This window comes from Acomys russatus, chromosome 27 (assembly GCF_903995435.1).
Source record: "Acomys russatus chromosome 27, mAcoRus1.1, whole genome shotgun sequence".
NCBI lineage: Eukaryota > Metazoa > Chordata > Mammalia > Rodentia > Muridae > Acomys > Acomys russatus.
This window is the reverse complement of record NC_067163.1, coordinates 22153883-22169631: the sequence shown is the minus strand read 5'-3', so window position 1 is coordinate 22169631 and position 15749 is coordinate 22153883. Positions and strand designations below refer to the sequence as shown.

The 15749-nt window shown below is 41.4% G+C and overlaps 1 protein-coding gene across 14 annotated transcripts in view; it reads left to right on the top strand.

Annotated features, from left to right (window-relative positions):
* Positions 1-15749, top strand: part of Nrg1 (neuregulin 1) — a 190157-nt gene that overhangs the window by 86449 nt on the left and 87959 nt on the right. For 6 of the 14 annotated variants that reach the window (XM_051169374.1, XM_051169372.1, XM_051169388.1 and 3 more), the window contains exon 1: positions 1514-2321. The exons of the other annotated variants lie outside the window; for them this stretch is intronic. In XM_051169374.1, coding sequence (XP_051025331.1) covers positions 1655-2321 — 667 coding nt within the window. In that variant the 5' untranslated portion in view covers positions 1514-1654. Of the gene's footprint in view, positions 1-1513; positions 2322-15749 lie in introns of those variants that run through there. 14 annotated transcript variants of the gene reach the window in all.

Sequence of the window (15749 nt, the reverse complement as noted above, 5' to 3'; positions counted from 1 at the left end):
GTTCAAGCCTCTTCCGCCGCAGTGTAGAGACAACATGAAAGGCTAATTTGAAAATGAAGCGGCAGATAGCTTAGTGTTCCTGTTACGTCGACGTTATTCTAGTCTGCTCCGGATGGAATAAGGGAATTGCAAATGTAAAGGGCATAAAGGCATGGGCTTTTCCCCTTCCCCCACACCCCACCCTGCCCCAGCACGCACTAAGCATTTTGCACCGGGCATTGCAAAGTCCTTAGCTAGCCTCACAGAAAGGGTGAAAGGCAGAGCTGTCCATGGTTAGAAAACAGTGTACTAACTGCTGCTTGAAAATCAGGTAATAAGAGTCCTGTTAGTGAACAAAACTTATTAGAGGCCTGGCTGGGGAAGGAATGCTGCCTCTCAGCAGCAAGCAGGAAGAGATTGCTGTTGAAAAGCTTACCTCTCTGGGGAGGAGTCAGAAATCAGACTTGGCCAAGCCTCAGGTCTAACCTAGAAGGTCCCACCTCCACCCTCCTCCACTCCCCCACCCCCACCTCCACCCCCTCCATCCCAGCTTTGTTAGATCGCTAGCATCGATCCCTGGCCTTTTTTTTTCTGACCCCACAGTGGGTGAAGGAAAGAGAGCCAGCAAGACTGAAAGCAAGCAAGGTGGAGTGTGGGGTGGGGGCCAGGGGCCAGACCCAGTTTAAATGCTGCCCCGCAGCTTCTCTTTTCTCTGGTGGCCTTTTTTTCCTTCTAATTGGATAAAATAGGAACTCACTGGCGGACCTGTGTTGCTGGGAGTACGGTACTCATTAGAGACCAGCCAGCAGTAGAGTGGGGATGGGGCGGGGATGTTGGTCCTGTGGGGGGGCGTAGAGAAAGAGAGTGAGAATATGTATTTAGGGTGAGGAGGAGGGAGGAAGAGAAAGAAGCTATGAAGAAGACTGCAGAGGAAAAAAGTGACTGAGCGCAAAAAGGACAAAGAGGAGTGGTTGGGGTGGGGGTGGAGGCAGGGCGGGGAAGGGAGTTACCGCCCCTCCTGGCTCCGGCTGCCCTCGTATCCTTGTGCAGTGGTACTGTTTGCCGTGATGCTCCGAGGGCAGGCACCTGCTGCTCTGTAATGATTCAGCCTCTTTCAGCCGCTGCTGAAACACGACAGGATGCTGTTGCTACTGTCGCTGCTGCCTCTCCTGCCACCGCCGCTGCTGCTGCCGCCGCCGCCTCTGGTCTTGCTTTTGCTTTTACTTGTCCTGCATGACAGTTGTTTTCTTCCTCTAAGCAGACACCAGCTTCAGACGCTTGAGGTGAGAAACATGCCTTTCAGTTTGGGAAACTGGTTTACTTAATCAGCTAGGCATCAGCGGCTCGCTTCCTATTTTGGTCCCCTGCCTCCTTGACCCACCGGGATGGTTTGGAGAAGCGTTTGAAAGAACTGGAAAAGTGTCCCAGAAACAACAGCTCAAGAGATTTCGGTACACTTCTAGTTTCTAGAAACCCTTTCTTTTTCGTTTATTTTATTATTATTATTATTATTATTTTTCTTCCCTTCTTCCTGAGCTCTCTTACTTTGGATAATGGCCTTGGACTTGGGTGCCTTATCGATTTCCCCTCCAAGATGCTGTATCATTTGGTTGCGGGGGGGGGCTCTGCATGGTAATGCACTGTGAGAGAGGCCAGGCCTTCTGGAGGTGAGCCGATGGAGATGTATTCCCCAGACATGTCTGAGGTGGCTGCCGGGAGGTCCTCCAGCCCCTCCACTCAGCTGAGTGCAGACCCATCTCTCGATGGGCTTCCGGCAGCTGAACACATGCCAGATACCCAGACTGAAGATGGGAGAAGCCCTGGACTCCTGGGCCTGGCGGTGCCCTGCTGCGTGAGTCTGGAAGCTGAGCGCCTGAGAGGGTGCCTCAACTCTGAGAAGATCTGCATTGTTCCCATTCTAGCTTGCCTAGTCAGCCTCTGCCTCTGCATTGCTGGCCTAAAGTGGGTATTTGTAGACAAGATATTTGAATATGACTCTCCTACTCACCTTGACCCCGGCGGGTTAGGCCAGGACCCTGTTATTTCTCTGGATCCAACTGCTGCCTCAGCTGTTTTGGTATCATCTGAGGCATACACTTCACCTGTCTCTAGGACTCAGTCTGAACCTGAGGCTCATGTTACAGTGCAAGTTAACAATGTTCCTGTGGCCTCTGAACCTTCAGCAGTTACGACCCGAAAGAATCGGCTGTCTGTCTTTCCTCCTTTGCTATCTACTGCACCACCCTTCCCTTCTCCAGCTCGGACCCCTGAGGTGAGAACACCCAAGTCAGCAACTCAGCCACAAACAACAGAAACTAATCTCCAAACTGCTCCTAAACTTTGTAAGTAGAGAGCAAAAGAGAGATGATGATGATGGTGATGATGATGATGATGGCGGATAAAAGAAAGGATGGGCGGGAGCTTCCAGAGGGATAGCAATTTCCTTTGCTCTTGCATTTTAACTGGGAGGTTTTATTTGATGAATCATGTGGCAGGCGGGGGGGGGGGGGGCAATCTGTGTAAACCCCTAGGATGAATCAATCAGTTTTTTAACAACGTCTCGGTGTAGACAGATTGTTAAGTCTGAGTTTGTCAACTAAATACTACAAGCATCTTCAGGTTATGCTTTGGATTTAAGCTAAATTCAATTTATTTGCAAAAGCTTTAGAAGTTAACACCTGATGGTCCTTCATATTTTAACAGCCATGTAACTTCTATATGCCAATAAGCATTATTTGGACACCCCCCCCACCCTTTTGTAGAGTCTCTTTTGCCCTTTTCCACCCTACTCTGTCTCCCTGTAGCCCCAACCTGCCTGTCTTCTTTCTCTAGCTCTTCCTCCTGCCCCTTTATCACATCTCTGCACCTCTGAGTTTTCATTGTTTGATCCTGATACTGCAGCCAGTCTTCAGACACAGTCCTCAGACCCTTGCTGAATCGCACAGGTTACTTTTGGTTACCGAGCACTTACCAGAAGCAGATTTATTTTGTTCAAGGCAGACTGCAATTCTCCACAGAGGGACTTTTCCTAAATTAATTTTGTCCTCTGTAATCAAATATTTAAATAGATTCCTTGCCAGTCATTAAAAACTTCAAGGACCATTAGCAAGGTCTCTCTTTCTCTCTCTCTCTCTCTCTCTCTCTCTCTCTCTCTCTCTCTCTCTCTCTCTCTCTCCCTCTCTCTCTCATTCTCTCTCTCTCAACATGTGTCATTTAACCCATTGTGTTACCACAGACTGCTTTAATAACCTTCAAGGGAAAAGACTCCATGCTATTTAAAACAATACAGAATGAAACACTGGTATGTGCAGAGGCCATTGCCTTAGCTTTATGGCAGAAAGTTGACAGCTATGACACCATGGCTAGCCAGATTGTTCCAAATGTCAACAAATGAGCTTTTCTGGTTACAACATTTAAAGAAATGTTTTTAGTGTTTTCTGTTTCTGTCTTCTACCACTCTTGATTTTAACCATTGATATGTTACTTAGCAGGGGGGGAAAAAAAAAAAGAGAGGAGATAATTTGATTCTCAATAATGCACGTAAAACACTTGAGTGTTAGAAAGTGCTGAAGGTAGAGAGTCTGTGATATAGCACCTACTCAGTTTTCTCTCTAGACTGGAAGGAACAATAAATAGGACCTCCTCCACACAGCCCCTGTGCAGAAGGAAGTTGTGCAGTGTGCCAGAGAAACGCAGAGAAACACTTGATCTGAGCTGGCGATTTGAGAGCTTTTTGACGTGTGTTCCAGCCTCAGCCTTTGAAAGGATGCTTGCTTTGTCAGGTGTAATTAGGAGAGCCTCCTGTATGCAGACACTGCTTTGCATCTTTATCAAGTCCCTGAAGCGTCATTAAAGATCTGACAGCCTCCCTGCCTTTGCTGCCTCCTCCCACCTGGCAAAGTGACCGGGAAATAATACCCAGATGAAATGACAGGCTATAAAAAGCAAGCGCAAATCCTGCAGAGAGAGGTAGAATTTGCCATGCAGACAAGGTTACTTCTTTGTCTTTATTGTTTTCAGCTGAAAGTGTCAGTTAACATGTGCTGGCATAGGTTGAAGTGGCCAGAAGAAATTAAGGTAGCTTTTTGAAAAACTCTTCAGCCAAAGTGTAATTTTGTCATCTGATGAAAGGACAGAGAAACAGACAGCACATGTCTCTGATCTAGGTCCCCATTAGAAAGTACGTGAGAACTTTTGAGAAATTGATTTTGAAGGGAAATTCTCCTAAGTGTTTTCATAGGTCGTATTTCTCTCCCTCTCCCTCCCTCCCTCCCTCCCTCTCTCTCCCTTTCCCTCTCCCTCCCTCCCTCTCTCTCTCTCTCTCTCTCTCTCTCTCTCTCTCTCTCTCTCTCTCTCTCTCTCTCTCCATTTTCCCTAGCCAGGGCATTGATTTTATGGCATTAGCAATAAGTAGGGACAATTTACTGCTGCCTAAAAGCCTCACAGAAGCCAGCTCTGGCCTGAGCGCAGCTGCAACATTCTCAAATGTGTTGGCCGTAACGTCTGGGAAGCAGTTTTCTCTTGAAAAATTGGAGGGCAGACGGTTAGCTAAAGCTTCTCTATGGGAAATAAAAACTTAACTTTTTGGACTTAGCAGCTAAAAAAGCAAGACTCAGCATCTGTGAGTCAAGGTGTGGTTAGTCAGGGAATGTTCGTTTGCAGTCTTGTAATTGGTTGCTTTTCTGTTGTTAGAAAGGCTGCCAAAGTTAATAAAGGGAGAAGACAGTATTTGGAATCGTGTGGTCCTCTTGTATGCTTTTTCATCTGTGTCAATTAAGAGAGTTCAGCTTAGCTGTGGAAAGAACTGGGCTTTCTTTCATCATGCAGGGTTAGGGTTAGGGTTAGCCATCATGCCTTCAGTTTTCAAGTGAAAGAATCCTTTCTAAAACACACTTTGTCATGGTTTCAGAACTGCACACTCCCTTCCCTGATTTCCTTCTGTCTCAGCATATTCAGCACAGAGCTATAGCCTTCAAGGTCATCATCTGTGCCAGGCTAATTGATTCTTCTTCATCCTGGAGCCTGAGACAGTGGAAGAGGGACAGACGCAGCCTTTCCGTCTGCTCACCTAGTCCCGAGCCCAACTGACTGCCCTGTCTTGAGATTTTTATTTTATAAATACTAGAATTATTTCCTTCTTCAAGGACTTTGGGGCAAATTCTCTATCTTTGGTAAAATAAAAGACATAACTGCATTTATTTTTAATTGCCTGCAGTTATAGTATTTATGTTAATGAGGATTCTTAATAAGGTAATTCAGTTTTTCGTGTTTTTCAGTATACTAAGTATACATCCAGACTTTAAGAAATTGAATGCAAAACTAAAATGAAGATATCCACATTTGAATTTTTTTTTACTCTGAAGTTTTTTTTTCCTATCACGACAATGGTTATATTGTCATATTAAGCTTATGGTTTTATCCAGTCACATAATATTGTGCCTCTTTGTTGGTTGTTATACTATAAATCCAAGGGCTTGTGTGTGCTACATATAAGTTCTATTATATCCCCAGTCTGAACCATGAACTTTTTCTTTTTCTAAGCTTTAGAAACTTTCAAACTTTTTTCTGTCCTCCATTTATACGAACAGAACTGCCTTTGGGGAAGTCAGAAGCTTCTGTGGCCAGAAAAAAAAGCCAATTAATTAGCTTTTAGCCAGGGTACCATCTTGAAAGAAATTGCTTTTGGATCTTAGACCCTCCTTGAAAACAGACTCTTGGAAACAAGAGTATACTGGTATTTTTATCTTACGCCAAATTTGTTGTGCTTTGTCTTAAATCTTCACTGGGTTGCTCGACAAGCTATTGTTGCCACAGCGACAGTTTGAACCCTGCCATCTGCCCAAGATCAGCGTGAGGAGTGGAATATCCCAAACAGTCTCTCCCCTTGATTTCAAAGCACTGCCCATTTTTAATTCAAGTAGATCCTTCTGTCTCTGGATGGCTTGAAGGTATTTTGGAACAGCAAACTTCTAGTAATTTTCCTCAACCTTAACCCTCACTTGTTTAAAATGGAAGACAGTAAGCATCGTAGGAGACTGACAGGTAACTCCAGTTTGAGCCAAATGTATTCAATGACATCTAAAACAACAGAAAATACAGTATCCTGTGCTCCTGATTATAAGCAAGCTGGGACGTGTATACATGTGAGCACAAATCCACACTACACACACACACACACACACACACACACACACACGCACACACACACACACACGCACACACACACACTTCCAGTCACCTCTATTTCCTCTTGTCATCTCATTCCCTCTGCTTGAGACTTTAGCTGGAGACTAACTCTGGTGCGTTAAGTGGCATTCAACTAACAATTATGCAGGTACTTCAACCAGAACCACTTGCCAAGCATGTCGGAATCATGTGACTGAAATTGAATTTTGTTCTCATCTTCCTGTTCTGCTTTTATTGAATTTTCTAGCAGGGTAGTCTTTTCCCTCTGTGCTGGATCATCAATACGGTGTTCTGCTTGCACTTGGAAACAGCTTGAGTTGCCCAGGGTGAGCTGTTTTCTAAGATGTAGCAGATGGCTATGTGGCTCACCTCTTTCTTGCATTTTTACTTCTGAGATTTCATCTATATTCCTTTCTGATACACGGACCAATCTCTTTTCCGTCCCACATTCCCAACTGTGTTTTGAATCTGCCTTATTGCTATGGTCTAGCTACTTGATCTTACATATCAATATCTTATGAATTTTAAACATACTCTCCCTGTCTTTTCATTTGTCGCTTTATTTCATTTTAATAACGAATGGCCTTTAAAACTACTCAAATGCGTGGTTCGTTTTAGAACAGTCAACTTAAGCTTCTTTTCCTCTCCTTCTTCTTTACTTTTCCTTTTCTGTGATAGATGCAGGCTTCTCCGCTGACTCAGCAATATCCTCGTGCCTGTCACCAGGTATGCATTTCCAGAAAATGATCATGTCCCGATCCAGGCACCTGAGCTCTTTCTCCATTCCCCTTTCCTTTGAACAACACTTCAGTGTGATATCCCTTCAAAGCAGAAAGGAAGGGACTGCACAGATTAAATAACCAATGTTTTAAAAAGTTTATGGCTGTCTAGCCATCTCCTGTAAACTGAGGCCGTAACTTTTGCTCACCGAGGAACTTCCCGATGAACCATAAACTATACCTACCACATCTAGTTTTCTGCTCACTTCTTCCATTTTGTATTTCCACTCTGCTCAGTGTTGCAGGTTTCCCCCTATGACTTCTTCTTTTTCCCTCAGCAAGTGCATGTTAGGTATGCAGCATGTACTCGCCACTGCACTTGTCTCGACTGCCTGTGTGGCAGTGAAAACTCACCGGGTGGCAGTAGACAGCATGGCCCTCATGAGTCTTAAGCTCGGATGGAACAGAAGGGCCCATTTTGGGATATATTTGTACTTTTTAAAAAATATAATACTCACACCAACATTTCCGCTCTTGCCTCCATTTAACCCTTTTCCTTCTTGGCATATGTCTGCAACTGAACGTCTGTGTAAAAATGTCCTTTATCATGGAATGGTACTGATCACACAACTACTGCCAAGTAGGCAGGTGGCCTTAGGGAAGTGGCGTTCGACCACAGTGACGTCATTTCATCTATCCCTTTGAGCAGAGCCCTCCAGAGATAGAAAGTATACACACGAGTCTAGTATATAAGTGGTGTAAGGTTATTTTCTGACTCCAGTGAGCTCACAGCTGTAAGTATTTTCATTTGCCTGCTTTGCTCATACTTTCTATGTGTTGTCTTGGCTTGTGGAGCACACCAACAGTCATAATATTTTCCCCAAGAGTTTTGAGAGTTTCCCTGCCGCAGAGAGAGGCTAAAATCTGATCATCACTTGTGAGTTCTCAAACCACCAAGAGCCATACACAGTTAGGGTGAAGGTTGCCTCACCAGACTTGAGTGAAGTCGGGTGCTGCAATCTTCATTGTGGTACCTTTGACCATGCGCATGTGCACTCTTATGCAGGTGCGTGCGTGCGTGGGTGCGTGCGTGCGTGCGTGGGTGTGTATGTGTGAGTATGTGTGCACACACTTGAAAATTCTATCTGAGCAATGCAGTACATACTTTGTACTTGTGGAACTAGGTATGCTAAACAGTTTTGGGGATTGAGCTACTTCTCAAGTGGGGAAACAAAGCTGGGAAGATGAAGTGACTGGCCCAAGGTCTCTACAATCACTTAGTGTCAGCGAGGAAGACTAAGGCTCTCTGATTTCCCCCATTCTTTTTTAGTAATTATATTTAACAATAAATATAAAGTTTCATTTTCTCATTTATCCCAAACCTAATTAGTAAAGCTTTTTTTTTTTTTTTATCATTTCAATGCAGAGAAAGGTTTATAACTATGATTTTTGAATAGCCCTCTGGAGATAGGACATCATTTTTCAGTGACTGGTATATGAGAAAAGTGGCTTTGGGGTTTTTGTTTTTGTTTTTGTTTTTGTTTCATCATCAAAGTCATTCCAACCAAAATGTGCCATTTACTGGGAAAGACATTAATTCCTCACGAAGAGCATTGGACAGACATTTCAGGGAGATTTGTGAGCCAAGCAACCTATTAAGTATTTGACCTCCAATATCCCCCACAGCTCTGATCTTTCAGTCCTTTTTCTTTAGGGATTATTTTACACCTGGATAGACTTGAAACTTAATCCCACTGGTACCTGTTCCTGACAAGCAAGAGCAATCCTCTGTGTGTGCTCCTTTCTTCCTGTCTGGTAATAGTGGTACCCATGTACTGAGGCTACTGGAGAGCAGCACATCCCTCTTATTCTATGTTAGACTGTCTTCTTCACATCATCCCTTTCCTCCTGTGATCCTGACAGTGATGGCTTGTCTATGTTTTAAGAACACTATATTAGCTTATAAGTATGTAAAAGTGTTTTAGTGGAAATAACATATTTAATAGTTACATTTGGTTATGATATTTTTTCCTGTCATTTCTATAGATTTCATACAATGTACTTTGGTCATACTCATCCCTTTGTCCAATCCTACCCAGACTCAATTTTGTATCTTTTAAATCTCCATAATATAGTTTGTTATATTCGTTAAAAAAAAGAATAAGTTCAGCAGTTGGGGACATTTATACAGACCTTCTATGCAAGTGAAGGGTTGAAGAGACATATTAAGTGAACTATAACTCATAGTTTTATTTTTTCATTTATTCAAATTCTGATTAGTAAAGCTTTATTATCATTTGACTACAGAGAATTTTACACCTATGTAAATTTGGACAGCCCTCTGGAGGGCCTTGATTCCCACCAAATGCCAGGCAGCTCTGAACAGTCACTGTAACCCTTAAAGACTCACCCTGGTGATTCGATTTTCACATCTAAACAAATGGGGTCTAGGTTTGCGTTGCAGGTCATCTCGGAACATGGGCACAGGTGTGAGCACTTCTAGGAAGAAAGGATGAGGTGTCTTTACAAGGGAACCAAAGAGTTGAGTTCAGCTGGACAGATCGCGAAGCGTGTTCTTTCTCTTTGTTATTCCAACCTGAGATTTCTCAATCCCAGAAGACATACATGGAGGCCCATGAGCTATATTTAGTATTTAACAAACACATGGAAATAACAATTTACATAGAATAATACTTTTACATGAGCTAAATCAAACATAGCCATTATTATAATTTAAAATATTTAAATATATGCAATGTATTTGTGCAGATTGTTATAAATAATTCATATATATAATAAATATCCTTAAGTAAAAAAGGAAATGACTTTATGATTAATGAGAACTGAACAGATCACTTAAGCTGTATGGGAAGAGATTAGTCATTAATAGATTTGGGCAGCAGAGAGGAAGGAAAAACACCTAAGTCCATGTTCAATAGCCAGAGGTTTTTAAAAAGCAAAAGTAACATAAAACCTGCCATAGAAGCAGAAAATAACTATGGCACGCATGCATGTGCAAACACACACACACACACACACACACACACACACACACACACACACACACACACACACACTCACCTCCCCCCACCCCCTACTGGATCTACGGTAATGAACTTACTTGGGAGACTATTGATTTCAGTCTTAAGAACGATAATATTTTTGGAATACTCTGACGATTTTTTTTCCTACAGAGAAAAGCAATTTTGTAAGCACTTGTCATATATATAAAACTGTGTAGTAATACTCATAATAAATGTGTTTTCATTTGTTCTTTAATGTAGAACTAGGAAGGTATTGGGGCTTTTATGGTTTGATCATTCTGATTCTCATTATTCAAGTATGATAGATGAATTGCAGAAATTAAATTGAGAATCAATAGCAGAGCAATGTGGCAGCTAGTTACAAGGCAAAAATAATTTGGTAACAATTTAGGGCAGACTTTTACTTGGGTATTGGCGTTTTTCTGCTGTGCAGTGCAAGTGGGCTAATAGGCCAGAGAGACATTGATGGAGGAGCATGGGATGGTTCCTCAGCCGAAGCTCTTAAAACATCTCACCCGGAGCATGATGCAAGACACAGGTCTGCTGCACCCAGTGTAGCAGACATGCAAGTGCTGAATTGTTTTTCTTGGGATGGCCTCCTCCTTCCTAGCTGTCAGTTCTCTAGTACAAAAATATCTCATCTCTAACTGACAGCCTCGTAAGTGAACATTGAACTGTGTATACATTTCCATAAATGCACTTAGAATAGGGGAAAAGCACTGAAAGCAGCAGTGGATACAGGAAAGCTTGCGGGGGTTAGGCGGAAAAAATCTCCAAAAGGTTTCTCAGGCTACAAGGACATTGGTATAAGATGTGGTTATTAGTTCGTTTCCCCAAGTTTCCCCTCTTTTCATTTGTTCTTCTTTCTTTCATAGTTTACATCCCAGTTACTTTTCTCTTCCCTCTGTGAGCTAGTATGTCACCATTATTTCTTCTTCAGCGATCTCCCTAAGCGTCCTTCCTCTGCATTCTGTCTTCCTTTCTCCCTCTTCTAAGACCAGTGTCCCAGAATAACAGGGTTATGGAGTAGGTGTTCTATACTTGCTGTGTTTTCTTACTTCATAAGTTGGGAGAGAGAGCCCGTGAGACCTTAACCACAGACTGGCCCCACTATTAGCCTGATGACTTTGATGTTGCTCCTTCCTTTGCTAAGTAACAGGAAGTGTTTACGTTAGGAAGTATGTTGGAGTCACAGCAATAAAAGCCCCATAAATAAATGAAATGATATAAGGGCCGTGGAACTGAACTCTTGTTAGCATTTGTTTGCAGTCCCTTGGTGGGTTTCCTGGATCATAATTGCTTGCTGTTCTGGGAGCAAAAGGAATCAGTACTGATGACATGATGCTAAGTTTTGCTCACAGACCGAATCCTTTGAGTGGTTGGTGGCATGGTTCACATTGCAGCCCTGATAGCCCCTATGCTGGGCACCATGGTAGGTCTCCCAACATGAAGCTCCAGGTCTTTGTAAGGAAGAGAAAAAGTACTGTCAAATAATCAGCCAACACATTGCTGAGAAAGTGAACAAAAGATGAAATAGTTAAAGTCCTTTTATCTTTTTACTTAACTGAGAGCTGAGTGACATCTAAATTAATCTCTGTTCAGTAAGTTCAGTGCTGCCAGGAACCTGACTGATAATTTTAACTGGAGCTTTGGGTCTAATATTTATGCCAAAGATTAGGATCATAGCTGAAAGACTGGCTTTTCAGTATGTTTAGAAGTCCTCTATTCAAAACTGTTGCGTTTTCTATATAGCTAATGATTTTTTTTTTGCCTTGAAATATAATTTATTTTGGGTTGCAATTATAGTAATCCATGACACTTGTCATCACCATGCTTCTAAATGACACTAAGTAGAAGGTTTTCATAATGTCAAATTCTGTGACGTCTTGAGGGTAGACTGCAATCTCATTCAGATATGTAGTAGAGCTTCCAGGTTTGCTATTGAGAAGCCTTAGGCCTTTGTGTATTTTGAAGCTGTGTTGCATAACCAAGATTAGGAATTTAGAGGTTTATGGCATCTGCCGAACCTCTTTAGTACAGAGAAACAAACTCTTAAGATAGCTCAGTATTTACCAGCAATCATACAAGCTTCAACAATTCAGATGTTATCTTAGCATATTCAGTGCTTTTATCTACATGATATAATATTAATCAAATAATTTGTCTATATTTCTAGTTTGTAGTTCTCCTTGCTGGGGCCTATGGGTCAAATATTTATGGAATTTTGCAATTTTAACTTTTATAAAAGAACATACTTTTCCTTATTAAAAGCTCTGCTCTTTAGGCATCAGTGAGCACTGAATATATATATTCAGAATATATATATATATATATTCATTCCTTGGTTCTCAAGGTCCTTGGATTGAGTAGAGCAGAGTTGAGTTCCCAGATGTCTTCATTGTCTGTTGCATTTCTCTCACATGTTCATTGGAGGGTGACAAATCATTAGACATTGATCATAGCATTTAATGCTCTTTGAACACATAAACACTGCTGGATTAGTCATTGTCCTTCATGGGACTTTGTTTTGAAGCTGATTGTGAAATTCTGTGATTCATGAAGTTGAAGTTACTGTAATTACATTTTTATTATTTGAGTCTATCCTAGTCAATATTTAGAAAACACTCAACATCATCTCATAAATTCTTCTCTAGTGTGTGATGTCCTCCCACAGAAGGACCCCAGACTTGCTCTCTAGAGAACTCCAGCTGTCTGCCACCTCCCATATGGACCATATTCATACCAGCTGGGACTCAACCCTGGATCTTATTTTATTTCTTCCTTCGATTGTTTTGCTCATTCTTTCTCTACCATATATTTTTAGTCCCTGCAATCTCTACTTTTCCAAAAATTTTCAGGCCTTGAGTTTTACCTTCTAAATAAGATGTGGTCCCTTACCCTCCAGTGCCCCTCTACTTGTTGCCTCAACTGCACTGGGATTTAATCCCCAAACTGGCTTGTGAAGCTTTTATTGGACTGAACATTTTCTAAGACTCAGAGTTATAGCCAATTCACTCCTGTGCTCTCTACAGTACCATGGAATAGGCATGGCATTTGTATGTTTTTAAGAATAAAAATAGATTGTGCCAAGGGTGATCTGAAGGCATATCTTAAATCTATGAATCTAGCCATTACAAAATTTATTGAGACAAAATCAGACAATTTGACATATTGGCAAAGCTTGCTAGTGTTGTGATGTTATATATTCTCTTTTAAAATTCACATCACTATGCCTGTTGACCTGAGTTCAAAACCTAGGGCCCACATGATGGAAAGAGAGAACCAAGTTCTATAAGTTGTTCCCTGACTGGCACACTTACCATAGCATACATGCACTTACAAATAAGTAAATCAATGCAGTAAAGATTTAAAATTTCATATATCCAGGCTTTGGGGCTTATATGTGTAATCATAGCACTCAAGAGATTGGCACCAAAGGAGTAGGAAGGAGTTTAAGGCCTGCCTAGCCTTCATAATAACTTTGAGATCATCCTGAACTACATGAGACTGTTTCAACAAAGAAAGGCAAACCAAAAACAATAATAACAATAACAAAACTAACATAGATTTAGCATCATAAAGCAAAAAGGAGTTTAGGCCACAAAAGATTTATCTTGTGGTGTAGGGACTAAAGTCTCATGTCTAGGTTGGAATCCCAGCCCTGTTTCTGGTGGGTGATAGGAAGCTATTTAAAGTCTCTTTGCCTTCATTTCCTTATCTATAAAAATGACATTGACTGTGCTTTATTTGTGGGTCTGTGAGAATCAAGTCAGCTTATGAATATTAAGTAGTTGTATTAGTCCCTGCTGCATAGCACTCTCCAGACAAGGGCTACCATCACTACATACTTTTATGATTCAATCTCACTTACTTGCATTTGAAACTTTGGCATTACAGTATCAGGCTTGAAGAAAAGGACTGGGCTTCCAGGGCTAGGCTGATAAAGATGTGGGCATGCAGCTACTTTGGTTTTGTTTGCTCCTTTCCCTGTGTGACTTTATGTTACCACCAGTTCTGCATTGTTCTCTGGGATTAGAAGAGAAGAGCAGGACAGTCATCCATCTAGCTGTCAAGGAGACAACGAAGCAGTCTGATGCTGAAGGCTACCCTCACTGGCAAAGTGCCACACATTGACAGTGATACGTCAATCACATATGTGCATCTGAACTCACTGCTGTGACCTTCTACTGCCCTAAAGCAGCAGGCCAATCCAGAAGACGAGAAATAGCGTCTCATAGTTGTGGGAAAAGAGAGTCACAGAGTCCCTGAATTCCATGACAATCTCACTCTTACAGGGCAGAAATCGCATTATCAAGATAGACTCAGTACATTAAAAGATGACTGTTGCTATCAGAAGCAACAGTGATTTTTGAAGTGTCTGGGTTTTATTAAGTAAGATCACAAAAGAAGTATTACCATTTAAAGATAGAGGCAATCATATAGGTAAGATGGTCAGAATATTTCACTTCATTCATGAAGAATAAAGTTCATGAATGTGCATTAATTGGGCTGGAAGTTCCATTTGTGTAGTTAGAAAGCAATAAGAAATGGTCAACAAGGCTCTGAGGTGAGAGGATGGTAGGGTAACAGAGATAGCCAGTTTGATTGGCTCAGAGATAAAGTACTTGCTGTTCACTGGAATACGAGGTTATATGCAGGAAACATGGACACTTTATGCTCAAGACATTTAAGGTATAAGAAGACTGATGAGGATGAGGAATGGAATCAGGTATCCTCAGCTGGTGGGTGTTTCAGTGTGACCCTTGGAAGCATGTCTGTGATGCTGAGGGGTTATGGATATTTAATGCACTGAGAAAGTCCAAGAGCAAAACAAACAAGCTTAGTGAATGGGCGAGTTTGGTGGGCATGCAGGGCATGTTTGTGGACAGCCAGTTTTGGCTAACCATGTGTACTGTGCGCAGTGCTTAACATGTATTAGCGAATCGTTGCATGACTCCATGATGTAGGTCCTGCTATTTTCTTTCTTTTAAAAGTCCATGAAGAAGAGGAAAGGAACAGAACAGACAGTAACATAATATTAATGATACAGTGGGAGTTTTGGTGATAATGGGACTAGAGTAAGGAAGGAAGAAGTAAAGCAGAGGTGTAAGCCAGGTCATGGAGTCTTTGGACTAATCAGAGGTGGAAGGAAGGAAATGCTTCTCTGTGCACATTATGACTTAGAGGTTGTTAAATTAATGAATCTGTGAATGGCAGCATCATGCATTCATTCACCCAGTATTTATTAGGTTCTACTAAGTGATTTTTGTATTTATTTATGTATAGACAGTGAATTTATGATAGGAAATGAATGTTCTAACTTGCAGGGAACATGCAATACTTCTTGATGGAACCAGTCAAATAGTGTGACTCATTCCTCTCTTGACATGATATCTTATGATTATATGTATTATGTGTATCATAATATAAACTAATAATATAAATATAAAAATGCTAAAACATAGAAAACAAAGGAATTTTAAATTTACTTTTCAATGATATTTATTATTGCTGACAAATCTAACCCTTTTAATAGGCAATATAAATTTATGTACAAATATGTATTTGGGGATTAAAATTACAAATGGAATAACATACTAGGTTTGTAGTTACCCTATTACAGTTTGTAGTCTAAGCATAGGACGCGTGTTCTGGATTACTGAGCATTGTGAATTTATTTTCCCCCTATTTATGCATAGAATAGTTAAAGCTGTACGTCTCTTGCATTCAGTTCAGAATATGACTTCTGAATTGCAGCTGTTACATGCTGCTTTGGCAGACAATTACTGATGCCATTCTCAATTTGTAGCTCTTTCATCCA